The 27,970-nt window shown below is 42.7% G+C and overlaps 1 protein-coding gene across 5 annotated transcripts in view; it reads left to right on the top strand.

Moving 5' to 3' along the window:
* Positions 1 to 27,970, top strand: part of ERBB4 (erb-b2 receptor tyrosine kinase 4) — a 608,029-nt gene that overhangs the window by 395,893 nt on the left and 184,166 nt on the right. For all 5 annotated transcript variants that reach the window (XM_027678007.1, XM_027678006.1, XM_027678008.1 and 2 more), the window contains one exon: positions 6,542 to 6,676. In XM_027678007.1, coding sequence (XP_027533808.1) covers positions 6,542 to 6,676 — 135 coding nt within the window. The remainder of the gene's footprint in view (positions 1 to 6,541; positions 6,677 to 27,970) is intronic.

The raw sequence follows: 27,970 nt of genomic DNA, 5'->3' as shown, positions 1-27,970 counted from the left end.
CACCTGCTGGCTCTGCACCCACTGTGTAATCACCCTTCAGCACTGCGTGGGTGCACTGCTGATTGATGTCCACCTTACCGCCCACCAGGACAGCCAGGACCTCTTCTGCCTCTCTTCCTGATTTGGAGAAACCCACAGGAAGCCCCTTGGATTGCTACAATGTTAAGGTTTAAATCTGTTAATCTGCTTGTCACTCCATAAATTCTATTAAGTAGACAGTAACTCAGGCACTTGGCTTCTAACGCCGGGGTCAGAATTTGACTGGACAAAGCGAGACAATTAGCATCTCCTCCTGAAAATTAATATCCCTGTAACAGAGCTAATATATTACAGGAAAGCTCCTCACCTGCAAAGTCAACAGGGTCAAACAGCTTTGAAAAGCTCGTGATGGGAAAAGAAGGAAACAAATGAGGTGGGTAACTGTAAACAGGTACCACTGCTCCTGCAGTTAACCATCTGCAAAGGAAATGGTGGAGCTGAGGCTGCTCATACAGCATTGTGTCAACCCTGTTGTTATTTCACATCAAGATATGTAATACTGAAGGCAGATGTGTGGTTAACAAAAGTGGAGTTGGTTGGAATCAGTGCACCTTTTTATCTTCCCTCATCAAAGCAGAGTAATTGTTGCAGAGCAGGAAGCCTCCTCCAGAGCGGAGGGGAAGGGGATGATTTAAATGCAAACATGGGCCAACACACTTTGGGGAATCAAGATCCAAGTAGGCAGAATCTGCTGTGGTCATTGCAAGGTGGGTTAAATGGGGAAACCACTAAGACAAGTGAATCTAGTGGGATTGGGGAGAGAGACCATTTCCTTTAGCACAAGCCAAATGTGTTAAGAAAACAAAACAATTATGCTTCAGCATAGGACTATTTGTGGTGAAAAGGAGCACATCTTAAATTGAGCTTATACCCAACTGTTTACTTTCCTTTTGGATGGGTGAAGGGGTTTTGTGTTACTTGTTTGATTCAGCTGTTTCTATGCTCTTCCATAGTATTTTGGATCACTTTCTCCATGCACTGAACCCTTTGCGACTTTGTAGCTGCATTTTGTGCCCAATTGCCTCAGTAACTGCTCAGGGTGCAGGGTGAAATGGGGCCCATTGCTCTGGAGTGTTCACCACAAAGGGCTGGGATAATTTGCACTGTTGTTTGCTTTTCTAAAGTAACCAGCTAAATGATTTGGTGTCTTATTTTAATAAGGTTGTAAGAAGGAGGAATTCAAGGTGTGCACAGAGAGAGGAATAATCTGAACAGGTACATGTCTTCTTTGAGTTGGTTTAATGTGGCCGAACATGTTCATGAAAGATATTCCCTTTTGAGACATGACTAAAAAAAGAGTGGCCCGGAGTCTGTTGTCCTTTAACGAAGGAGCTAAATGACTTGCAAGGACCCTGTGAGCCCATCTTCACACATATTTGTGGTGAAAAGAGTATCCCATCGAACTCAGTGAAAGGTAATCAAATGACTCTGGTTTTATTTAAGCAGCAAAATAGGGAGCTAGGATTGAAAGATTTATGCTCAGGTTCTACAAATCCAGTACCATTAGTTATTGAGCAGTTAGAAGCACAGACCCACAGGCTGCACATAACACTGATTGCTTTTGATAGAAATAAAGAATATCTTGCTGTTACCATCAAGCCTTTAAACTGACTTCTAGCTAATGACCCAAATAATCTTTACTTGAAATTGTGTAATTGAGATCGAAGGCTGTCTGGGGCTTCTAGCTGGGACACGGATTCCACATCCATGAGCTTTTGAGTGTGGTCGTTGAGCTGAAATGGAGAAGGTTAAAACTCTCATTTTCATTACCCAACTCCCCCCATCTCCCAATACAAATGTGACATTTCAATTTTACACAGTCCAACTCTTCTTAAATCATCTGTATAAAAACTGGAGATCTTGATTGATGATGGATGAGCTATTGTCTCCTAAAGCACCCAGTTCTCATTACCCTTTAAGGCAGAGCTTATTAATGATGGACCTGAAGTGCTTTCCCAGTGGGTCATCAGCAGTCAACTATTCTGAGAGATCAAAAGACTTGGTTTGGCATGAAATTTCCAGGCCAAAGCTGTTTTTAGGTAATGCATTCAGCATCTTGGGTAAAATATAAGAGTGTTTTGGGAGTGATATAGTATCAGACAACAGATCCCCATCACCTGCATGCTGATAGTGAAGATGCAGCACTGTCATCCTGCAAAGGTGCTTCAGCTCTAATGAGGCTGACCTTGGAAATTAAGGTATCATCAGCATGTGTTATAAAATACGTGTGTACAGGGTACACCTGTATGTGGTGTAGTATAAAGGACAGCTGTTTCCTTAGCAGTCAATCAGCCTGGAAGGTGTAAGATGTCTTCTGGTTTGGTTTTGGAGTGATTACAGTGGACATGCCCAACAGTTTTGCCTAATTAACTCCCTCCCCCCTCTCTGCCCACTTCTGAGCTAGTTCTTTTCCCTCTCACTGTGCCTTCTTCCAGTTCATCATGCCAGCTGGCTTCATAGCACCAGAGAAGAGCTTTTAATTTGCAACCTTGAATAGCAATAGCCCTTTTATAACCAGTTTTATACTGATTTTAGAAACAGATTCTACAGCTAAATAGATGTTTACAGCCCCCATTGCATATAAACACAAACGAATAACTTTTACTTCAGGGTACATTGCAGGATGTGAACATGTTTTGCCAATTTAATCCACATTAGAAATTAGATAACAGACCATGAGGGATTACACTGTACACAAGAAAAAGTCAGCTGAAGAAAATGCCCTTTTAACAGATGGAAGAAGGAAAGTGGTTTCCATCTTGGATCTAAGCAGACACCACCCTTGCAGAGCCAGTGTCCCTTTGCCTTATTTACAGTGATCTTTAGCTTCGGCAGCTGGTAAAGTGTTTTCACTGACTGCCATCAAACTGATCCCGAGCCCCTTTTCGAACTTGACAGACTGAGTATAAATTGTGTGACGTACCTATTGGTGTTCCCTGGCACTTTGTGGACAGTGGGAGATACTTGTGTTTCTGGGTAGCCAGAGACTGAATGTTTCCATTTCTCCTGTTTTATTGTATGGTAGCTTACCAAAGTTCTGTGGGAATGGTTCACAAGGCTAATGAAAGTAAGAAAATAGCAGCTGTAACAAATAATACGATTCTGATTTAGCTTCCTGAATCAATAACCATTTAAGAGAATTTTAATAATATGTAGATGTAAGTTCCCCACAATCATTTGACAACAATAAGCAAAATGACAAGAGTCAGTGGGAAGTGCATTTGCTGATTTATTTTCATATAACTTTGTTTACAGAATTATACTGCTTTTAAGCCAGTAAGGTAGCTCTAATAAGGACAATCATAAGATTTTGCATTCACTTCAGAAGACTTTGGTGCTACTTCTTTGCTCAGGGCATGGATTCAGCCCTGGAGCCAAAATGGGAGATAATGGTACTCTGAAGTGCTACCATTGGTACCTTATAGGAAGGCATGCAAAGTTGTCTGACACCTTTAGGAACTTTTTTCCCACTGAAAGCTGGTGGATCTTGTGCTTGAACATGCCCTTTTGTAACTCTGTGTCCCTGAGCAATGAAGAAGCCCAAGGTAGACGCTGCCAGCGCAGCACTGACGGTGTTTCGGGCAGCAGTTGGTAGAGCCCAGTGTTCTGCCTGCTGTCCCAGGCAGCAGGTTTGTTTTGGAACTAGTGATTTTCCAATGTCACAAAAAATTGTTTTAGAGAACAAAAAATACTCTCCCCAAAAGGTGTTTAAAATGTATTTCACTGCGAGCAGTCCTTTTTAGTGCTTCTTAGGCAGGAAGAGGCTTCTTTCTTCACAAAATTCGCTTGAGGACTTTTTTTTCTCTCTCCTGCTCCAGCCTCGGAAAGAGTTCACTGAAGAGGTACCTCAGGTGTTACACACAGGAGAAGAAACCTCTTTCTGCCTGGCTTCCTTTGCTAGCTCTCCTGTGCAGGCAGAGATCCTTCCTTTCTCTTCCTGTTCATTGTTTAACTTTATCTCTCACTTTCAGGGCTGTAAATTAAAATGAGATGATGACTTTATGATGATGAGTTCATTATACAGTAACTCTATTGTATATTGATTACATTTGTGCTTCATTTGCTTAACATGTAACAGGGTTTATTAGGTCTTCCCAGGCATTGTTCTTGCTAAAAGAGGGCAGAGAAGTGCAAAATGCATTTGAGTTAAAGTCACTGAAGCCAATGCATCTGTGCTGATTTACACATACCAAGGAGTCAGCATAAAGAAAATTAAGATAGCAGACTGGAACGGGAGGGTAGAATGGAAATGAGTCTGAATCCCAGAGATCAGGAAGAGTCAAGCACAAGTACTTTAAAAATTGTACTAAACTTTGAACTCAGGATTACTTAATATCCACAAGAGCCCACCTTTGATATTATTACTCCAGTTTATTAATGCCTCAGCACATGAATAGACCTGTAAAATTTAATCCTGTCCCCTGTGAAAAATGGTACAGTGCAAGGCAAATGGAGGGGCTGCATCACATTTTTGGGAAAGAGCAGCAGGAACAACACTTATTATTCAGTGATGTGGCAAGGCAGAGCATTTTCTGTGTTTACTTTTAGTAAATCACAGTGAAAGCTGTCAGCTCCCCTTAAAGTACAGGGGGGACACTTTCTGGTTACTTTTATGCTGAAAAGTGTTTCTCCACAAATTGAAACTATTAGAATTACTTTCAGATTGAGGTCCTGCCTGCTATACAAGAATGCATCAAAGTTACTAGCAGAAAGAAAACTTTGATAGTTACTGTCATGAGTGAGTGCTCTGAAACACAGAAATTATGCCAGCTTAGATGTACCAATTGATAGAGGAACTATGTGGAATCGTGTGCAAGTATTTAAGAAGCTACAAATGCAGATTTTACAGATCTTCATGACTTGTTAGATGTTATTTTTCATCAAAATGTAGGCCAAAATAGATTAGCTAATCCAGTATAGCTGGAATAACACAGAGAAATCATCACTTGTCATGTTTTCAAGTGTTCTCTAAGTCCCACCTTTTCCCCAGAGCAGAATTGCTAACAGATGCTGTATGTTTTTTTTCAGGGATCATAAGAATATCATACAGACAGATCATTGCTATATCTCTAATCCAGATTCCTTTCTGTATAAGATTATTATTGTTGTTTTCGTTTTAAGACCCTTTTCAATGGAAAGCCAAGCTTTTAAACCAGAGGTTTCTAAGAAATACTAATACTGATTAATATGGTGGAAAGATGTATTTACAGATGACCCTTTATTTAATACATTCTTTGTTCAGGCTGCCTCCTCTGCATGCTGTGGCCTGTAAACCCCGAAATTTAAAAAAAAATAAAATAAAAAATGTGGTATTCCTTCCTTGTTGTTTGTTAACATTAACATTCCCACTACAGCTTTTAAAGGTTTTCCTGGGAGATGAGGGCTATCAGATGACCTTAATCATTGCTACCCTAGTCAAGAATTATTCTTAATGTCTCTGTGAGCAGTGTGACACTCCTGGCTGTATAGCACCACTTAATGTCATTCTAAGGTGTCATTAGTAACTAACCTTCAACATTTCTTTGCTGAGGCTTGAATCTGTGACTCTAAGCGGTGCCAAAGGTTTTAGCTGCATAGCTCCTGTTAGTTTTAATGAAAGTCACGTGGATTGTCCTCTGCTTTGTAAATAGGAGAGCCAGGTTAAGTAGAGAAATTGTGAATTTGAACAAGAGTTTAGAGGGTAAAAAACCAAGATATTGCTTCAGAGGAAACCCTGTTGCTACAACCAACAACTGTAAGATCATTTTCATGTTGAGATTTGACAAATCAAGTCTTTAGAGACAGGGTAACAAAGCATTTTTTTAAACAAATTCATATAAAGACAAAATTAAAAAAAAAAAACAACGAAACAACAAAACACACAAAACCCCACAATGCAAAAAGAACCTCAAAGCTTCTATCTGCTCAGAAGCCATCTCCCTTCAACATAAAGCTTCCAGCAAGGGAAGTCAATGGCAGTTTTGGGTCATAGTATTGAGGTGTGGATCATTGCTACTGTGTATTTGGGTATTTTGGATCAAGCAGCCCAGGCTTATCATTAAATATGCTTTTCCAGACATTGTGATGACTGGACCCTTCTCTTGTACTGTGGGCTCAGTGGAGGACGTTATTATAAGTTGTAAGCATTTCTCTGTATTTATTAAATACAGTATAGTGTGGTTGATTGGTTTTTTTTTAAAGGGATTTAAGTGTTAAAGGTTATTTTACCCAGAAATAACAGAACTGTTCCATGCATGTTCACACTGGAACAACAGGTAAGCCCAGTTTAGCAACTGTATGACTTGTCTTCATCAGGTTTCTTTTGCATGTAGATAAAGGGTTCCTGTTGACAAATACTCTAAGCTACTTACCCTCCAGTTTTCAGAGTATTAAGTGAGATTACAGTTAGAATTTTTTGCATTTAAATTTCATGTCCTTTCTCTCCAGCACACAGAGCAGCAATAGATTCGATCAACTGTCTGTCTTAAGTCTTACAAATATCTTCTCTTGTTCTTTTATGCAGAAATACTGAATGGAGGGGTGTATGTTGGCCAGAACAAATTCCTTTGCTTCGCAGACACCATTCATTGGCAGGATATCGTGCGTAACCCCTGGGCCTCCAACTTCACCTTGGTTCCAACAAATGGCAGCTCAGGATGTAAGTACTCCTTTTATTCTTAGCATTGTCATCCACTCAGCATGAAACAGTATAAATATGGCCACAAGTTTTCCCTGATCCTCTGTTATGGAGAACTGTATTTGTAAATTTTCCCTTCATTGTTCCCTGCATTCTTCTATGTTTGTACACTGCTTGGAGGACCACAGTCTCATTTACTGTGTCTGTAGAGACTATTTGTGAACATCATAGATCTTCTGAATTTTCTCTCATCTACTTCCTCTCTTCTGCATATTCTTTTTTCTCTGTATTGCTAAATACACTGTGCTGCTGTGGAAGCACAGATGTTATTGTTTGCTTTGCATTTGTCCCTGCTGCTCAGGGTGGTCCTTGAGTTGCAATGGTCTGTCTATGGCATCATAACTAGCTGTTGGAGTAAGCAGCTTGCTGGTACAAGCTCATCAATATTTTGACTTAAGATGAGAAATGAACCTCAAAGAAATAGTTATCCTGTTGTCTTGGGTGTATATCCCTGAAGAAAGAGAGAGAATTTGGAGAGGATGTGGTGCTCTTCACAATATAGCCAATAAGTCTCTGGTTTTATTACATTCTCTTTATTTTAGTGCTTTCGATTCCAAACATGAAATATCTGTGTACTTTGATTAATTTGTTTGATCCGTTTATCTATTTCCCTTCCCTAGAGTTATTCACCTTCAGTGGTATTTTGATGATTCTTATGATTCTTGCAGCGATGCTGAATTTTAGTGAACGGTGGTGACAGTGATACAGAGCATTTAAGTAAAATGTTCTGTAATGTAGTAAAGTGCATTCAGAATGAATACCGTGCTATTAAACAGTACCCTCAGGATGTATCAACATTGAAATTCAGATATAGGCTGGGAAGAAGTTTATATCAGATGTCAGAAGTGACACCACAGCAGACATATTGTTCTGAGTATTCCCAATATAGGGGCGTTCTGGATTGTTTACCATATAAGAAGGTGTCCCTCAAGGATGTTTAAATGATTGGTTGCCTCTTTAGCTTTCACTACAGCCAAATAAAAGCTTGATTGTATGTTGGGAACTCATGAAAAATAAAAAAGGTTGAGACTCTGGGCAAAGACCATTTGACGAGTCCCCATAATTTCAAAGCAGCAACGTGTTTTTAGCCAGGTGCTTTGCGTTGTAACAGATTTTATATAAGGCTGACTTGCTTTTGTATATCTCACCTGTTACCCTCAAAACCAGAGCACAGCTACTTGAGATAAGGCTTCCTCCAGGAGCCTGCCAAACTGCACTGCTCCTTGATGTTCCAGCTCGGGATCTGAGGCTCATCTTGTCTGCCTTCTGGCTGAAAACTTGACACATTTGTAAATGCAGCCAGCTATCTTATTTGCATGTTAAAAAACCCTCATCACTGGTGATGATCAGTTCTAGGCAGAATTGATAAAACCTTTGAAGGTGAGGGAATGCCTGTGTATCCTTTTATGAGTCATTACTTCAAGGAAAAGACTCGGTTCTTACTCATTTGTTCTGTTATTGGGTTTTCTTTTAACCTTTGCCAGTTCTTCAAGACAAATGCTTCTGCGACGCCAAGGTAATAAGCTCTTTTAAAAAAAGCAGCCAACATCAATGCTACCTTTTTGAGCTAATGAAAGTTTTACTGGTGACTCCAGATGAACCAGAACCGAGTACTTTTGGAATCACACCCTGAAAGCAAAGAAGGCAAATATTAGCTCCCACAGCAGGACGAAACGATGTATGTACCCAAGTTCAGTTTTCTTCAAACATTTTTTGATTCCTTTTGAGTTGTTTTCAGACATAGGGAAGGAGCAATTCGTACTTTGCCATTTGTGCTTGATCAACGCGATAAGCAGCATTATGTCAGTGATGATCGAAAGCTGCATCCCAAGGCAGCTTTAGTAAGATAGCCACCGTATTTTTCCTTACTTGGGATGAAGTGGTGCACAGTTGGACTATATTTAATTTGGTAAACATAAGTCTCCTCCAAGAAACTGGATTCCATCTCAGTATTATTCATGAGTCCTGTGAAATTTGATTAAATTAGCTAATCCAAACCATTTCTGTTTTCACAGCTTATGTAAGTGAAAATCTAAACCCCAGTATACAAAAAGCCAACCAATGGCTAAAATGGTTTAACAAGGGTGTTAAGGCTTTGGGAAACAAAGAACCCACAATCTAAAATAGCCTATAATTGAATACCTGTCTGTGTGGGGGTGCACACATGTTTTAGGCACACACATATGACTTGGAGAAATGAACATTGAATTATAACCTTAGAATGGAAATCAGTATAGAATATAATTAAATGAGATATAAACTTCTCAATTTTGGCTCATATGTCACTTTTCATAATCTGCTAGGCAGTGTGGGTGCTTGCTGTGCCCAGCCTTGCTAGTTTTCACTTTTTCACATTAAAATCAATGCTGCAAATGATGCCCACTGTGTAACAGTCTTTGGTTCCTTTCTGCATAGACTGTGACTCATACTGTGATCCCGTATGTGTATGTATTTACTGTTTGAATCTCAGGTGTCTCCTATCCAGTGCAAATCTTGGTTAAGTCCACTGGAACTGTGTAAGTACACTTTGCTTGGCATTTCTGAGAATATCCTACGTGCAAGAGATGTCAAGGAAAGCCCTCTGGGACTTTCCATGTCAGAATATTTTGAAAAGAATTTGTAGGTTTTACTTCTTATCTATAAACCTTTACAGGAGAGGCTACATCAATCTGGGAGTGTGAACCAACCAAACCTGCTATGTGAAGCTCAGCAAAGTCCATCCTAGTAGTAATTTAGGAAAGTCTGTGGAAGTGTGTGGTCATGTAAGCCTTGTGCCTTTTAAGTCTAGTGTGGTAATGTGTGATCATGTAAGCCATGGCACATCATGTGCCATGTTTAGCCATGACTGGCAGGACCTGGGGGGTAGCTTATGCCCTGGGAATTGTTAGGGCTGTTTCATTGAGACCACCTCAGCAGTGGTCCCTGGCAGAGAGTATTTCTGTGGACAAAGGCTGCAAACTGCCATGAATGTCAGAATCAGGTACTTCATTGTTCCAGCAGGTCCTACAGCCTAAAATGCACTTTAGTGTTTTGGCATCACTGGCATCAGCAGCAGACATAAAATCTCCTCTGAGGTGTCTGTGTATCCAAAAGAGCAAAGGCCCAATTTTGGAGGAAAGCCCACCACTTGCCGGGTTTTGGGCAATGCCGGAGTGGCTCCAGCAGGTTGATCCAAGTGCAGTGTCACACTATGAGCACCTGTGCTTCACAGTGTGTGTCACTCCGGGCACAGCCGGGATCCTTGTGAGGGAGCCGACACTGCGAGCTGCTGGTGCTGCTCATTTCCCCAGCCAGCCAGAAAAGCTGGTAATGGTCCAACTGCAGGGATAATTTCACTTGCAACCCTCCCTGCTGCTCCAAGGCAATCAACGGAGGAGGAAGACAAAAGGGCGGAGTGAAACGAAGATGCTTCGAAGTGAAATCAGTCCCCTGCCTCTGTGCCTGTTTCATAGCTTGGATCTGCCAACTCTGGCAATCTCCTTCATTTACATCAGTGCTAGACAGGAGAGAATATGGCTGGTAAACTCTAGGAATAAAGCTCTTCTGATTCCCTTCTTTGCAGGCTTTCATTGTCACATCAGTGTTAAGAAGCCAGTTGAAAAGGCCACGGCATCTTAAACACTGACAGAAATACTGCAGATGCGAATTCTAAGAGCTGCTTGTCTTTTTTTCCTGTTTCTTTAGCCTAAAATGCATTCTACCCATTGCTTCAAGTTCTGATCACATGCATGCAGGAAAGCTCATGTTAGAGGCCTTTGACACGATGTTGCTGTTAGGATGCACAGAGCCGGTGGCTGCCGGCAGTGTGGCTGCAGTGGAATAAATAGACCTTGTACCAGGGACCACACATGTTCCAGCTTTCTGAGGACAGATCCTCTGTGCCTGGCATTTCGACTCACATGCTGAAATAAAACTAATATTTACTGTTTGCAGAGCCTTCCCATACTGGTATCTTGTAACTGAAGCTTTTGGAATTAATTGTAATTTGAAAGCAGCCTTCTCTTCCATCCACCTGAATTCAGCACTGTCAGCCTGGGGTTTTTAAGCTGGGCACCTCGCAGTGGGAGTATCAAAAGCACTTAACTCTCTAAGGAATAAAATTCTCCCTTTAGGTTTATGTTACTGAAATTGTTTCTGCAATGTTCAAAATTGTTTTCTCTCCTTCCAAAAGTCATCCATGAATTCAAGCATTAGCTAAGCATACTAAACCCATGCTTTGCAAGAGCATATTCCCCTGTTAGCACATCCACTTGTTGGATTTAGTCCCTTAACTGAAGAACCAGAGCTAGAAACCCAAGGTGCAACTCCCAGTGATGGTGCAAGAAATAAAGCAGGAAATCAGGATTAGACTTCTTGCCTAAAATGCCTCTAAATTAATAGACAACTGCTCTCTGACCAGCTGTTGGGAGAGTCCAGTGAAAACCTGGCTGCTTTGATTGGTGTCTTCAATGTTCTCCTTGGTTTTGTTGTTAGCAGGAACTGGCCAAGCCCCACATTGTGCCAGGTGAGCTCTTTTGCAGGATTTGATAAAGACAAAATCAGAATTTTCAGAGGAACTTTACCTGAAGGCTCTGTTTCACAGTAAAACTTGTAGGATTTGAATTGTTGTGTTGAGGTCACTTGTGTAGCCAATAGCAAATGTTCAAATCAGTCAATAATGGATTTAAAAATACTGAATCCATATGGATACATGTTCATGATGGAGCTGGTAACTGTTTGGATAATATAGATTAAAAAATTACTTTCCATTTTCAAGTTTAAAAAAAATAAAAAAAGCTGCTTTTCAAGGAGTTATTCAAGAAAAATGCAGGACTGCATGTTAGCATATGCCCGGAGTTGTGCAAACTAAATTCTATGAAAATTAAACCCATTTTAAAGTATTCTCCTAAACTGAAGTTTCTGCTCAGACTCTGAAGTGAGATCTGTGGAAAAAATTCCCTTGATTGATCTGGCTTTTCAACTGAGCCCCTGTCAGCCGAGGAAAAAAACTGGAATTTTTTGGCAATATACTTTTTTTGGACAGAACAGCTTCAGTTACTTGCTCTTCATAACGTAGTACTCCTCTGTCATTGCTTTGTATCTAATTGCACCTGGTAATATAAAAACATCCAAATTCTGATCTGTGCAGAAGTACTGCTGCAGTGTTACATGGTACAGAGGGAGAAACCTTGATCTTCAGTGATGTGCCTGTGATTCAATAAATCCCACGATGTATTCCAGGGAAACACTGCTTTAAAACTTCGCTCCATTTTACCTATTGATTCATAGATTTTTTCAAGGGCAAAAGAAGCCTTGAAACATGATTAGCACTGATTTCCTGTATGTGGAGGCCCTGAAGTACCATCAGCTTGCCTGTCACTGAGCTCAGTAACTTCCCCAACCGCAGCTTATCTTCCAACCCAGCTTTGAGTTTCAGCAGCAGTTTCAGCCCCAGTGAGGCTGGAGCTCCTGCAGCCATGGGATGGGTGAGCACAAGGCTTTGGTCCTCTGTACAATATCCTGGCACTGCTCCGAAGATTTGCAGAAGTGCAGCTGTCCCTCAAGAAGCTGGTTACTTCCTGCTATTAAAAGGAATAATACCAGTTTTGTCTCTAATTCTCTGTTACCTTTATCTCTAATTTGAACACAGTTTTAAATTGCAGATGTTGTTGCATCTTACGCTTCCTCCAGCTGACTCAAAGAGCTCTCATAGCCAGCATTTTCTCCCTGCAGAAATGGCATGTACCATGTAATCAGCTCACCTTCTGATCTTCTTCCATAAGCTAAACAGGTAGGGGCTCTCATATCTCTCTCAGTGAGGAATTTCTTTCCAGCCCCAGAATAATTTTAGTTGCTTGTCAGTGTAAACTATGTGTATTTTTCTATTTTCTTTTAGAAGGCAGAAACCTGAGTATAGCATTTTATTACTGATTTAACCAATATCCCATAGAAATAAAAATTGTAGCCTTTGTGTTTCAGCTTCACACAACGGCAAGACTACCTGGTGTTCAGGCAGTTCTGAAATCTGTGTGATTTAGAGATGCCCTTTTCCCCCCAGAAAATGTAATCTGTGTGTTCTGTTTCGAAATATGCAATCCTGTGTTTGGCTGTATAAAAGCCATTCGGTGTGAGTGACTCCAGCTTACCCAGCAGCTTGGCTCACTCTCTGACACTGGCTGCTCTTCACTGTAATTTGCTGGGATTTCACTCTTTCTGTCATCTGTACATTTTATTGCCTGGTTTTTTTTAATAATTTCTAAATCTTTGGCTGGAATATTAAAAAGCATCAGTCCTGGGGATCCCTGAGGAACCACACCCCAATTGTATTATAATTGCTCATTTACAGCTACTTTTGGAGAGCCTCCAATTAGCTGGCTCTTAATGCATTTTTCATGTGTTTTATTAATATTGAAACATAGAGACAAATCTAATTAAATGTTTACCGTTTAGCCAGTGCTCTGTATTTTAATTAAAGGAACAGAAAATGGACTTGCCAGCTGCACAGCTTCTTATGAAGTCAGCTCTCTGTTCTCCTGGTGCAGGCAATCCAGACTGTCATTGATCTTACCTGGGTGCAGGTGTGTTTGGAAGCATTACAGCTCAGTTTGACATATTTATCCCTGTGTGGTATGTGTGTGGTCGATGTGAGTCTGTGCTGGCTCTGTATTCTTTTTTCTGTTTTTTTCCCTTTCTTCATTTTCTCTGTTACACTGTCTTTGTGAGTTGCTTTATTCAGGTTAAGCTGCTGCCCCATCAGCCCTGATAACTGAGCATTTGCTGGGCTGTGTTCTACTGCAAGTTTTCCACATGCTAGCAAAAGGAGTAATAGAGTTTCTAGAAAGATACTTCTTTTAAATATTGCAGAAATAGGAATAATTTGGTAGAAACTTAGTTTAGTAGAAATATCTCTTTATGTCACATTAGTTTAAGGCCATAAGCTGCTTACATTTTTTTAAGCCAGTATAGAAGTAAATCAGCTACATGGATATATGTACATCCTTTTCAGCACACATAATATATTCTCATAATGTGTTTCACAAAAAGCATGAGTTGATATTTGCATAGAATCCTGTACAAGTGATAAGAGTGATAAGCTTTATATTCTCCCTTGGGTGTTAACAGTCTGTGTTTGGAGTTGCTGGCAAGGAATGTAGGTGACTTTGTGTACAGCCATTTATTGCAGCTACAGAACAAGGTCTGACAAGTGGCCAGCCCCTTGATTTAATGTTCAGTAGTGACCTTGTAATTCTTCACAGAGCACATAACTCATTTTTTGTACCAGTAATTGCAATATTAGAAAAGGATCATTTTATTTACACATAGTGACTTATCTGGAAATTTATACTCAGGTCAAACCATTGGGTATTTAACTCTGAAGTAATTATGTGATAGCTATGAAGCATAGGCATTCCTCAGATCCTTGCAATCTCTCCCAAAAGTCCCAGCCTTCCACCAGTTCTCAGGTACGCTGTGCATAAACTGTCTAAAATGATACCCATGTGCACACCGGTGTTTCCAGCTGGACCACCCTGAACAGAGTCCTGCATAGGACCAGCCCTGCTAACATCAGGAAGCCACGCTGGTGACATGGGGAGTCTTGGATCAGAGCAGGAGGGATGATGGAGTCCTTTCCCTCAGGTGTAAAAAGCCACTGGTTAGTGAAGGTTGAGCAGAGATGAATGCAGTGGAAATACAAGGAAAGGTTTCATTCAGACCAATAGATGCTACTGCAACAGGAGACAGTTACATTTAAATCACAAGTGTGTGTAAATCAACCCCCTAGGCCTCAGTAGCAGGACACAGGCGAGATAACCACGTTTTCTCCAGTTACTTCTCTGAGGTATTTTGTGTTGTTTCAAAGCATTTTGTGTTTTTTCAAGGATTTTGCTCTGCAGAAGGTCGGAGTAACAGCAGTATATTTATGTATGCTGGCAAAAAGAAAAGAGGGAAGTGACTAATTCATGCTTAAAGCCACCTTTCAGAATAACTAGTGTATCATTTTTGGTGTACATCTAAATTGGAAACTACCTACGGAGAAAACGGCATTGCAGAAAGCGTACCCTGAAGACATTTGTTATTTCAGAGTTTGTTAAATTATAGCCTTTCGTTGAGGTTATTGCTTGAAGTTCAATTAACATTTTAAATGCATGTTTGGAGACCAGCAAACAGGGCTTCAGCAGACAGGTGGTCCCTGTACAGAAGGCGTTCCTGCCACTGGTGTCACCGTGGCAAAGCCAGGAGAAGCTGTTCTTTTTGATAAAAAGCCACAAATACCTAAAACATTTTATGAAAGCTCCTGCCATGTGGCACACACTTCATGGGCTTACAGCACTGCGCTTTAGCAGCAGTTATGGTTCCAGGGGTATCTCAGTTGGAAAGAAAATGTATATCAGAGCTGAATATAGACAACCAGAAAGTCTCACAACTGCCTTTTGCTCAGCATACATGGAGGTTGCTTTTCCTTCCCTTAAGAAATCTCTACTCAGGACAGAATTTATTTATTTACCTGGAATTGGAAGACAAATACAGTAACAGAAAAAATTGATTTTAAAGAATAGTTTTGCCAAGCATATGTACCTGAAGATGGAGGAATCAGTGAAATCCAGTGGGTGCAACGAACTTGTTTTGCATTAGAATGGCAAGCTGAACTGCTTGAAGTTGCCTGTGATGTTATTCCTCAACTCAGAACAGTGTGTTTTGAATAAAGGGAATCAGTTTAGCTTTCTAATAATACCTTCAGCCAGCATTTTCAGAAGGGATTTTTCAATTGGTGACTGCCCTTGAAACAGATTTGAAAAGCAAGCAGACATGGCATTTAATGGATATACACCTCTAACAGTTGAGTAACTGAATAAAAGGTAGGTAACAAATGCAAATAGGAATAAATAATGCTGTGAGGGACAGAACTCCTTGGGCTGCCAGAGCCTAGTGCAGGGATCTAGCAAGGTAACTGCTACAAAGGTGAGGATCTTTAGGAGTTGTGGATACAGAAAGGAGGGCACTGAGAAAGCCAGCACTAACAGTTTCTGAAGAACCTCTGACATGGGCATCTCTTGGCGCTGAAAATTATATTTTGGGTAAAGATAGAAAATCCCCAACTGCAAAACCAACTCCATCTCTGACAAAGTGCTGATCTCTTTTACTGAGTATCTTCCTTCCTTATTATTAGCAGTTGCAGGGTGAAAGTCACCCAGCAAGTGGCACAGGTTACCATGCTGATGTATAAAAATGTTACAAAGTGGCACTATTTCTGCAGCTACAGAATTTAAGTAGGCCTCCACATAGTAGTGTGCACAACTGTTGGTAAATGCTTATCTTTTAATGGCAACCTGCGTGTGTATAATGTATTACTGTATACCACCTGTTTATAAGCAGATTGGTGTTTAAGCAGTGTACTACACAAGGGAGAGGCTTTCAGGTTAAATTAAAGCATTTCTTTTCATTACAAGCAGCTTTATCACAAACACCGGTGTTTCTTGAAAGTAGGAAATAAACCCGAAATACTGGGAATATTTAAAATAGTCTAATTGAATGATAATTGCCAGATTTGTAGTGAGTGGGTGGGTGGGTGGGTGCAACTGGTCTTTCACAGCAAGCTCCAGCTGCTCTAGCAAGCTGCCTTTAAAGAGCTGCTTAGGGAAGGGGAAAGAAAGAGTGTAAAATCAGCTGCCTAATTGTGTCTACTGAATCTCGGAGCTGCTGTGTGCCTCCCACCCTGTTGAAGCTTCTGTTGTTTGATCTGCACGATGCAAGTCCCAGCCACCCATCAGAGTGGGCTTAGTTGGTGCTGCTGCACAAAGGTAGGTGTATCACAGGGGGTGGGTGCAGTGTTGGGACTACCCAGCTGACTTCTCCAACAGTCTCTTCTTTCTGGCATCAAACACAAAACCACTCCAAGCCTTTGTCGGTACTTTATCTGTATTTCTATAATGATTTTGTTACACATGCCTGTTTTCACAGAAATTCTCAGACCTGTCACTAAAGTTCCTGTCCTGTGGACAGCCTGGCTCAAGGTCTCTGGCCACTGGTCTGCTTGAACCCAGGGCAGCTTCAGGATCTTCTTTCTGATCCCTTCACACTTTCTGCATGGAGAAGGACCTTGCTGGGTCTTCATATGGAGTTTAGTGACTGGAAAGGAAGTTTCTGTCTGCTAAACAATGTGTAGGAAGTAGTAAAGCAAAAAACAAGAGTGTATTTAATGCTCTTGCTGTGTCTCACGTGTGCCTGTGTGTAGGATCTCCACATTCTTATCTCCTTGGGCAGGTATTCAAAGGAGCTTCCCATCTCAACAGTTTCTTTCTGGTCCTCTTGTTGGAACTTGTAATTTACCTTCAAAAACTCATAAAAGCCATCATCAGTGAAATGTTCTGGCACAGGGGAAATGCTGGAAATATTTGCAGAGTAAAATACTTAATTCAGGGTTTTCACATTGTTTTATATGAATTGCTGCTTATTGTAGTGGGTTGACCCTGGCTGGATAGCAGGTACTCACTACAGCTGCTCTTTCACTTCCCTCTGCAACTGGACAGAGGAGAGAAAAAACAGTTAAGAGTTAAGAGGTGGGAGAGGTCACTTACTGATCACCATCACGCGCAAAACAGACTCAAACTGGGGATATTAATTGAATTTATTACTAACAGGGTCAGAGCGAGAAGTAAAATAATCTTAAAAACACCTTCCCTCTGCCCCTCCTTCCTTCCATGTTCTCCCCCCAGCAGTGCAGGGGGACGGGGAATGGGGGTTATGGTCAGTTGTTGTTTCTGCCGCTGCTCAGAGAGAAGAGTCCTCCCCCTGCTCCTATGGGGTCCCTCCCATAGGAGACAGTCCTTGATGAACGTCTCCAGCGTGAGTCCATTGCTTGGGCAGCAGCTCTTCCCAACCTGCTGTCCCGTGGGTCACTCCTCCGTGGGGTGCAGTCCTTCAGGAATGAGCTGTACCAACGTGGGTCCCCCACAGGGGCTACGAGTCCTACCTGGGAAAAACCTGCTCCAGCGTGGGCTTCCCTCTCCATGGGCTGCAGGTCTCCGGCAGGACCCTGCTCCATCTTGGGCCTCCCACAGGGTCACAGCCTCCTTTGGATATCCATCTGCTCCAGCATGGGCTCCCCCATGGGCTGCAGGGGGGTCTCTGCACCTCGATGGTCCCCCTTGGGCTGCAGGGGCACAGCTGCCCCACCATGGTCTGCACCACGGGCTGCAGGGCCTCAGTTCCAGCTCCTGGAGCACCTCCTGCCCCTCCTTCTGCACTGACCTTGGTGTCTACCTTGTTGTTCCCATGTTCTCACCCCACTCTTCCCTGGCTGGAATTTTTCACTGTGCAACAACCAGTGCTGTTATTTAAGAACAACTGTTCCTAAATATGTTATCATAGAGGCGTTACTGTCACTCCTAATTGGCTCGGCCTTGGCCAGTGGCAGGAGGCCCATCCTGGAGCCGGCTGGCATTGGCTCAACAAGACAGGGGAAGCTTCTGGCAGCTTCTAACCAAAGCCACCCCTGTAGCCCCCCCTGCTACCAAAACCTAGCCACAAAAACCCACTACACTTATAAAAACAGCTTCACACCAAATTCATCATATTACACCTACATGATAGTCAGATAATGTCCACAGCATCACTTCCGAGCAGATCTCTGATAACTGAATATTGTCCGGGAAATTGCAGTGTGAAATTTGTTTGTATGATTATTTTCGTTGAATATTTGTGTATAGCAAAGACTTAGTCTAATTATCAGAGTATATGCCTGTAGTGGTTTGAGCCAGGTTTTTCCCCTGAAACTCAGAAAGTGGTAACCCCCAGGGGGTGGTGACCCTTGGGGTTTGACCCAATCAGTGCTCCTGCAAAATATAAACATATCTCTTGGGACCGGAAAAGAAGCAGTGGTACTTGTTGTTGAAGAAGTGGTGGCCATGTTGTGAAGCCACGAGGAAGGGGCTCCGGCCCCTTGGGGGCTCTGCCCCCCCCTCAGCCCCCAGTTGGGGGGCTGCAGGGACTCGGAACTGGGCTGAGTGCCTGTGGCTAGGAGCTGGGGGAGTTTCTCCCTGGTAAGCAGCAGTGGGAGACGCTGGGAGCAGCAACGGAGCAGCAGCAGAACAGCAGCGTCCGAAGAGCAGTGGCAAAGAACCAACTGATAAGAACTGAGGAAAGCAGACAGAAAAACTTCTGCGAGCCGAGTAAAGAGAGGAAAAGAGCCAGCAGCAGAAAGAGAGAAACGAGTCAGCAGCAGAGACAGAGTTTCGGGGTAAGAACTGAAAAACCAAACTCCCCAAACTCACTGGAGACTCCTCTGAGAGAGAGGAGGATGATTGGACTCATTTGAAAGAGTCTTGGAGTGCAGTATGCACTACAGAGAGGAGCTAAGAAGCTCCGGCCTCCTGAGAGATAAACCAGGACGGCCAAAGGAATGTGTGTGTGTGGGGTGACCTTGGCCCTCCCCCACTGCTGCCAGGCTTCAGAGAAGCTGGCAGCCATCTTGAGTCAGAGCATGGGAGCTCTGCACAGGGGCTTGATTTCCCCTGAGGATACCAGACCGTCACGAAGACCCCTGTGCTTCGTGGTATGACTGTGGTGGAGCGACCTTGTCTGGGGTACCGCAGCCCACGGAAAGACCCCCATTTTGAAGACGGAGGGCCGAGAGAGGCTTGGAGGCCTCCCTCGTGTGTGCTGGCAGGGAGCCAGCAACTGCTTCTGCTGCCTGGAAGAGAAGAAGAGAGCCTGCTGCCTAGAGAAACCTGCTGCTGAGAGACTGGAAGGGGTCTTTTCTTCTTCTTCTCTCCTGGACTGTTATTTGGAGGGAGAAGAGATTTGGCCCACTGTAAATATTATTGTCATGGTAGAGATAGAAATAGAGTTAAGATTATATGTAATGTATTATAGTATAAGTATTTATTTATTTGTACAGTCCTGTAATATATTCCTTTCCCCCCACATTGAGTCTTGTGTTTTTGTCTGGAAAACCCATCTCACATGGGGTTGAGATGTGGGAGGGGGGCTAGGAATCAAGAATTGGATTTTGAGGCTGCTCAAACCATGACAATGCCCAAGCATTATTTTCCAACAGAGAAATGGCTTTTGTGGTCCAAGTATTTTGTAATAATCAGTTTTGTTTCAAATAGCCAATAACTTTCCCTAAAACTGGAGTCGAGATTTCATGGGAATGAATTCCTTTCTACTATTTCCATCTAATTGAGTCAAAAGTTGGTGAAAACATTGGCACTCCTAAATACACCCAGCCAGACTCAAGGAATACTACATGGCATCAAGAAAGAGTAAAATGAATTTTAAAAGCCACTTAAATTGCAACTTCTCATTTCCTTTCTTTGAGGTTATTACTTTGTTTAAAAAATGAAAACTGTATGCCTCTCTATTTGAACTTTATTACTGCTTTGGCTGCATTACAGGAACATTATAACAGGACATTATTTAGACTTATGTGGTATTGACTGACTTCATCTGTTGGAGGGTGGAGGAGTTGCTATTAAACAAGCACAAGAACACCCCCAGCCATAGCGCTTAGTTTTTAGTGTGTCTTTGAGTTTGTTGAGAGCCTCCTTTGAAAATATTCTCTAACAGTGCAGGAATTTTTCTCCCAGCATTGCACATTATGTCCAAAAAAGCAACCTGTGCCTGCATCCTTCAGTTCTCAGCCAAGTTATCCATCAGACAATAAGTGCTGCTGCTCCTAAGGACAGATACCTGGCTCGAGATTTATTCCAGGCACTGCTGTGGGTGCCCATTTGATCGCTGTGGTCAGCAGGAGTTGTTCCTGTTGACTTTTTTGTCGGTTTTGATTTCACACATTGTCACACCAAACAGAAACCCCGGCTGCTGTGAGCCAGAGTGAAAAGTGCCAGGGCAGTGTCCTTGGGGCAAGGAAGGATGTGGGTGTCAGCTTTAGACATCGCAGTAACTGCTGCTTAGGTAAGAAATGTAGGCATTGCCAGACATCCCCATGCAAGGGGTAATACTGAGATGAATGCAAAGGCATAGAGGATGTTGGGTTTTTTTCTCTGTCTGCTGGAATCTGCAGAGCCTTCCCCTCACAGACCTGTCTTCCGCTTGCACTCAAATTTCCTCAGTCAAAGGACTTTTTTCCCCTTTTATGAAAGACATTAGAAGCTCATGAGTCCTCCAGGATGTGGGGGAGCAGGGTTCAGTTTTCTACCTTGCATCGAGGCATTCAAATCTGTACGTCCTGTCTCCCAATTCCCTGTGGAAGTTGCCCCAAGTTGATCTGAGTTGAGATTTTTTCTACTTCTGTTGACATTCTGAGTATTAAGTAATCACTGGGTTAAATACAAAAATAGTCCTAGGAGTCCACTGATGCACAGCTCTCCAGTGAACACAGCCACTGTGCTGTGGGGCAAGAAGCCAAGAATGGTTGCATGCTGTGTCCAGCTCTCTCCCTTCAGGGCAGATGAGCTTCCTGTGTCATCAGGAGAGCTATCTTGGGAAGGGATGGCTGCTCTGTGCTTCCCCCTTCCAGAGAACAGCCTGCAGACTGTTTCTTGGGTTGCTGACCTGGGAGGAGAGAGTCTTCATTGCAGCAAGCAAAGGAGAAAGTGGGATGCATAACCTCACATCCTAAGCGAGAGATGGTGGGATATCACCCTCTCCTTCTGCTCAGAGGAAAGGGAAAACAAGAGTTAACCCTGTATGTTGAAGGGGTCTGGGGTTGTGATTTGTGTGCTTTGAGGATGGTCCATATGAGGGAGGGTGTTCCATTTTGAGCCCAGGGTAAATCCCTGTTAGGCAGAGCCCTGGATGTTCTGCTGTTCGGGAGCAGAGGCCCTGCCGTAGTGTGTGAGGATGGGCATTTAGCTACGGCTTACTGGAGGGGAGTATAATTTTTTAACAATAATGATTACAAGGAAAGATTCCTGAGGGCTTGTTGTTCTTGATGAGCCTGCCAAGCAGCAGGTATGACTTGACCTATCGTTTTAGCCTTCCGGCTGTGTCTCCCCATTTTCTCAGGATCCCTGTGTGCATGTTCAGGAAGGCATTTCATGCTGATTGGAACTAATTCACCATCACAGTGGGGGGAATTCACTTACATTCCTCTGTGCTAACAGCTATAAGCAGTGATAATTAATAGCTCCTAATTGCTTAATCAGTGTAAAATTTTAGACTATGTCATATCTGAAGGTTTTTATTTTGTGTGGATGACTAAACCCCCAATTAATGCATCGAGTCACACAGCCTTAGCAGTGCTGTCTGTTCCAGACAGAGAAAAATAACCAGTGTCTTCATTACCCCCCTCAAGTCCCTTTCTGTAGTCATTACTGTGGCCTGAAGACATTTTTCTGTAGCAGCTGCAGTAATGTTACAGTGAGCTTCCTATCAGCTCAGAGCTGTCAGCGATAGATATGAATCCACCAGCCCGAGCCCATTCAATGCTGCTGACATGCTCTTCTTGACTTTCCATTTATTCCTTTACCTCTGGTGGCCAATCTCTCTTAAAATCAAAACTGTCTGCCACCAGCGTATCTAGCAATACTCTGTAATTTCACAGCTCTCAACAGATGCCTGGTCCCTGTGCACACACAAGGGTTGTCTCCATCCCACATTACTCAAGGAAATGCATCCCTCTCTGGTATTCAGTTTTTGTTTTCTTCAGTGCTGGTTCAGTTTTATCTCTGTTCCCTCTCCCTCGCACTGTCCTCGTATCTCTTTCTGTGCCTATCTTTCAGGGCATATCTCTTGGATTATTTTCATTTCCCAGACCTATTTCCCATGCCAGTTTCTTTTCAGTTGCCTGTGCCTGAGTCCCTCTCCATTTATGTGCATCTCTTTTCTTATCTACTGAGGAAGATGAGGGCAAGATAGAGGAGTTGAATGGCAGAATTGAAAGTCCCTGTTGGAAGTGATTGTTAGCAAGAGTTTGTTTTTGCTGTTTCTGGGCCCCAGTGGTCCCTGAACACTGGATGCATCCGTTAGGGGTGGGCACTAGGAAACTTTGACTTATGGATGGATGGATGGATCCACAGGAGGTGATGTGCTTTTCAGCAGTGTAAGTGCTTATTTGATGTGAATTTTAAATGCTATGTGAGTTTTCCCTGCAAAGGGATCCCGTTAATATTTGTGCAAGATATCTCTACTGGGCAAGAGACTTCAGGACGGAAGCAAAGATAAAGAGAGGAGAGAGAAAGGTCAGTTACAGTGCTGCCATTTACCACAATAAAAGTAACAATATCAGTGAGGGTACAGCTTGTTAAAGAAAAGCCTGAATTTTATGGGACTAATACTATGTTGGAAAACTGGTTGGTGATACATCCCAAGGTGGATTCATCTGACATGAATGAAAGCCACATAGTTTGTTAGCAGTAGAGAAATTGGCCCTTTGATTTCTGTATCCCGTAATGTTTCTATACAGAGGAAGAGAAAATAAGCACTAGATATTTCTATAAAACATATTCTTCTTTTACAGTAAGTTTTACTTTCTCTTGCGACATGTGTCTCTCCTGCCATAAGGTAAAGAAATCCTGAGAAGTGTGAGACTCTGTTAGGTAATTAACTTTCAAATCAATAGGAGAGATCTGAAGGCTAGCACAGGGCAGGTAGGAAATGCAAAATGATTTTTACCTAACAAAGAAGTGTGAATGAATGAATGTGTGACAACAGGAATAGTTGGACAAGGACAGGGAAAGCATTACAGCCTGATAAAGACAGAACAATCCATCACAACAATAGTATCTTTAATTCCTGTTAATGCTATGCTGCAGTGTTTAAATTATATTTTGATTTTGTCATCTATTCATACATAGAACTAAGGAGTTTAGCTGCCTAGAAAAACAACATGCAAGTGTATTCAAACTGTCTGTCCTACCTAAACAATGCAAAGAATAGTCTGGGACTCTTACCAGTGTATACCTGGAATTTCTTGGACCTTCAGGCTGGTTATATCTAGAAACATCTTTAACAGCTCTAGTGTTTTTGCAGGTGTGAATTTTTTAGGTGAAGGATGAGTTTATAAGGAGCTTACGGAAGCTAATAAATGATTTATAGGTGTTTTGATAGCTAATCAATTATTTTAGACTGTTAGGTTAGTAAAGAGGCTGCTTCTTACAATGGCTTGTAACCATCTAAGCAACTTTATTTTGGCTGTGTTTATTCGCACTTCAGTAGCCGTGTGTTATATGCTAACGTTGATTAATGATTTATTAACCTCGTAGAAACCATCTGTAAATGCAGGCTTTGTGCAAAGTGGGACCATTTCTTCTCTTTTTCTGCTTTCCTTCTCCTACTGAGAAAGGTCTGCTCGAGGCAGCTGGTATAGCTGGTGGGGAAGGAGCAGTGTTTCTTCTCTGTATGACACTGAGCTCAGAGCAAAGAGGAGGAATTCATTTTTCTTATCTTGTCAGTAACTTAATCCTTTGTGGTTTTATTGTTCCTGAAATAATAAAGTCAGTCTGGAGTCAAAGGAAAGCCCTTCTCAATTCACAGGAAAGCACAAGGGTGAAGTAACCTTGGTCTTTCCCAGGCTAGTGAGCAAACATTTTCTGCTGGTGACTTTCCCTGGCTGGGGAAGCACAAGCATCTCCCACAAATAAAACTCTATCCTGGAAATTACTACAATGATGCTCTGCACCAGAGTCCATAATGAAGATCTGTTGCAGTAGTTTTGGCCAAGGGAAGACAAGCCCAGGAGACAAAACATTGGTTTCTGTGTGCAATTTGCCAAAGCAAAATTAATTCTCTCGTTCCAGTGGGAATCTGCTCTTTCTTAACTTAGATTTCATAACAAAACCTGTAAAATTTATGGAAGCCTCTAAACTGTCATTGTGCATGCAAAACAATGCTACTATTTAGGAGCAGAAATCTACTCTAGCATCCCATCTCTAACCAGGGCAGGAGATTTTTCTAGGTTCTTTCCTTCCTTATCTCATTTGGAAAAGGAAAAGACAGTTTTTCCCTTATGTGCCTTCACTAACATGCAAGAAATGAGTGAATGGGCCAAGGTAGTGCCTGGCAGATTTCTTTTTTTTTCAAATTCCAGCTAATTCTTGAATTCCTATTTGATTGTAAAAGGAGCCCACAGGGGAGTTGTTGCAGATGAGCTCTTTTACTGTTGCTAAGAGTTCCTAGATTCTGCCAATTGCCACCAGAACCAGCAGAGGAAATCATAGGAAGGAGTTCTACCCTCTTTACTCTCTACTACATCAAAAGAAAAAGAAGAACACTTCTGCAGTTTTATTGTTTGCTATTTCTTTTAGTCCTTTCTGCTGTATGTTCACAGAATCACAGAATATGCTGAGTTGGAAAGGACCCACAAGAATCATCCAGTCCAACTCTTAGCTCTGCACAGGACCAGCCCCGAGAGTCACACCATGTACCTGAGAGTGTCATCCAAACACTCCTTGAACTCTGTCAGGCTCGGTGCTGTGACCACTGCCCTGGGGAGCCTGTTCAGTGCCCAACCACCCTCTGGGGGAAGAACCTCTTTCCAATATCCAACCTAAACCTCCCCTGACACAACTTCAGGACATTTCCTTGGGTCCTGTCACTGGTCACCAGAGAGCAGAGATCAGTGCCTGCCCATCCTCTTCCCCTCACGAGGAAGATGTAACTCCAGTGAGGTCTCCCCTCAGTCTCCTCTCCTCCAGCTGAACAGACCAAGTGCCCTCAGCCGCTCATCACACGGCTTCCCCTCAAGGCCCATCACCATCTTTGATTCCCTCCTTTGGATGCTCTCTAATAGCTGAATATCTTTCTTATATTTCAGTGCCCAAAAGTGCCACAATATTCCGGGTGAGGCTGCCCCAGGTCAGAGCAGAGCAGGACAATCCCCTCCCTTGACCGGCTGGCGATGCTTTGCCTGATGCCCCCCAGGACAGGGTTGGCTCTCCTGGCTGCCAGGGCACTGCTGACTCGTGGCCAACTGGCCATCGACCAGGACCCCCGGGTCCCTTTCCTTGGCACTGCTTTCCAGCATCTCATTCCCAGTCTGTCCATCCATCAGGGGTTGCCCCATCCCAGGTGCAGAATCCGGCCCTTCCCCTTGTTGAACTTCCCATGGTTGGTGATTCCCAGCCCTCTAATTTGTTGAGGTCTCTCTGCAGGGCCTCCCTGCCTTTGAAGGAGTCAACAGCTCCTCCCAGTTTTGTGTCATCTGCAAACTTTCTCAGCGTCCCTTCCAGTCCTGCGTCCAAGTAATTTGTGAGATGTTGAAGAGCACAGGGCCCAAGATGGAGCCCTGCCGAACCCCTTAGTGACAGATGGCCAGTCTGATGTCACCCCAGTCACTATTACCCTCTGTGCTCGACCTGTGAGCCAATTGCTCACCCACCACAGGATGTGTTTATCCAGTTCTGGGCTGGACATTTTGTGCAGAAGGATCCTGTGAGAGTCACTATTGAAAGCTTTACTGAAATCCAAAAGGATTACAGCATCTGGCGTCCCATGGTCAGCTAGGTGGGTTACCTTGTCAGAGAAGGAAATCAGGTTTGATAAGCAGGACTTTCCTCTCACGAAGCCTTGCGGGCTGTGACTGATGACAGTGTTGTCTTTGAGGTGTTTTTCAGTATGTCCCAGAATAATCTTCTCCATAACTTTACCAGGCACTGAAGTCAGACTGACAGACCTGTAGTTTCCAGGGTCCTCCTTCTTGCCCTTCTTGAAAATCAGACCAATGTTTGCCAGCTTCCAGTCAGTTGGGACCTCTCTGGATTCCCAAGACTGCTCAAAAATCATTGTGAGAGCTTTTGTGATGAAGCAACTCTTTGAGGATTGATGAATCACATCAGGCCCCATAGATTTGTAGGGATCCAGCTGGAGCAGCAGATCCTGCATCAGATCAGGGCAGTGGTCACAGCACCAGGCCTGACAGAGTTCAAGAAGCATTTGGGTGATATTCTCAGGCACAAGGCATGAGGGCTGGTCCTGTGCAGGGCTAAGAGTTGGACTTGATGATCTTTGTGGGTCCCTTCCAACCAAGCATAATCTGTTGGAGGGGTTTAAAATATTTTAGACACAAGGAATAACAGGAATAATTTATTTTATGCCACAAATGGTTTCATGATTATTTTATCTCAATTCTGTTGGCTCACTACGATCTCAAAATCTAAAGAAATACATGCAGGAATATCTGTGAGAAGTAGTATAATTCCTTCAAGGGCCTTGTCAACCTTAGGGCCAATACATTTATTATCGTTTAAGCCTGACATACAAATCTAATTGTGAGACCTGCTCCTCACACGAATGCTCGTTATGCTCCTGACTGCTTATGTTGACTTCCATGGGACTATTTCTGTCTTAGATTTGCAGAGCTGATTTTAATGGGTAGCAATCTGTCCTTATTACAGTGGGAAAACCAGGTGGAATACTGAGGGATGTGAGAGCAGAATCTGAACCAGTTCATACTGAGAGCAAAGGAAGTTATTTTTCTTTTTTAAACAACCAATACAGTCACATTATTTGGAGGGAGTTTGGGTTTTATTTTTAATTCTCAGTATATTTGACCTTCAAAAGGACACGTAACAATTGAATTCAGAGGTGTGCTGACTACAAGCTCAGCTCCTCATTGTGTCTGTACAGCTGAGAAAAGTGAAAACAATGAAACAGACACTTTGAGTTCCCAGTGAGAAAAAGGGAAACTGGCAGCCTTTTCTTGCTTTATTGTTAAATATCTCTATTTAAATGCAAATCATCATCTGACACTGCCAAACAAAGTCATGTACCAGGCAGCAGGCATGCAAGTTAAAAAAAAAAAAAAAAAAATTATATTTTGAAGATGCTGAATTGCTTTTATTTCCAGGAGGGATAGAGGTGGCTGAATAAATTTTTGGTTGTGTAGCAAGCATCAGCTCAGCACCCAGGAGCTTCGAATATGAAGTTTTGTATTTTAAGTGTAGTTTTTACAGAAGTGTGGGCAGACTCTCTAGTTAGAGGGATGTTGAGTTTCTTCTGTGTTATCCCACAACACATATTACAGTGGAAAGTCCAGTGCATACAGTATGTTTTGGAAGGGGGTGGACTCCGGGGACAGAAAAGGGAAGAAGCAGACAAACTGCTGCCTTACTCTGCCTCAGGAATGTGTGGTTACAAGTGATCAGTGCAGTGCTTTATACTGTATGTAGCTGCAAGACTTCTGGCTTTCTCCCTAAACTCCAGACCCCTGAAGCTAGAGGGGCATGAGACTGGATCGCAAGGAAGGATCGGTCATAAAACAGGGTCTTTCAACAGGACACTCTGTTGTCTGTGGGTAGTGGTTCCTCCCGAGCTGTCCCCAGCAGGGATGCTCTGGCTCAGGTGAAGACCAAGCACAGAGTGAGGGCTGTACCT

This window comes from Neopelma chrysocephalum, unplaced genomic scaffold, assembly GCF_003984885.1.
Source record: "Neopelma chrysocephalum unplaced genomic scaffold, ASM398488v2 Primary Assembly neopelma1_44, whole genome shotgun sequence".
In the NCBI taxonomy this organism is placed as follows: Eukaryota; Metazoa; Chordata; class Aves; order Passeriformes; family Pipridae; genus Neopelma; species Neopelma chrysocephalum.
Note: the sequence above shows the minus strand (reverse complement) of the source record. Positions and strands in the feature narration are given on the sequence as shown.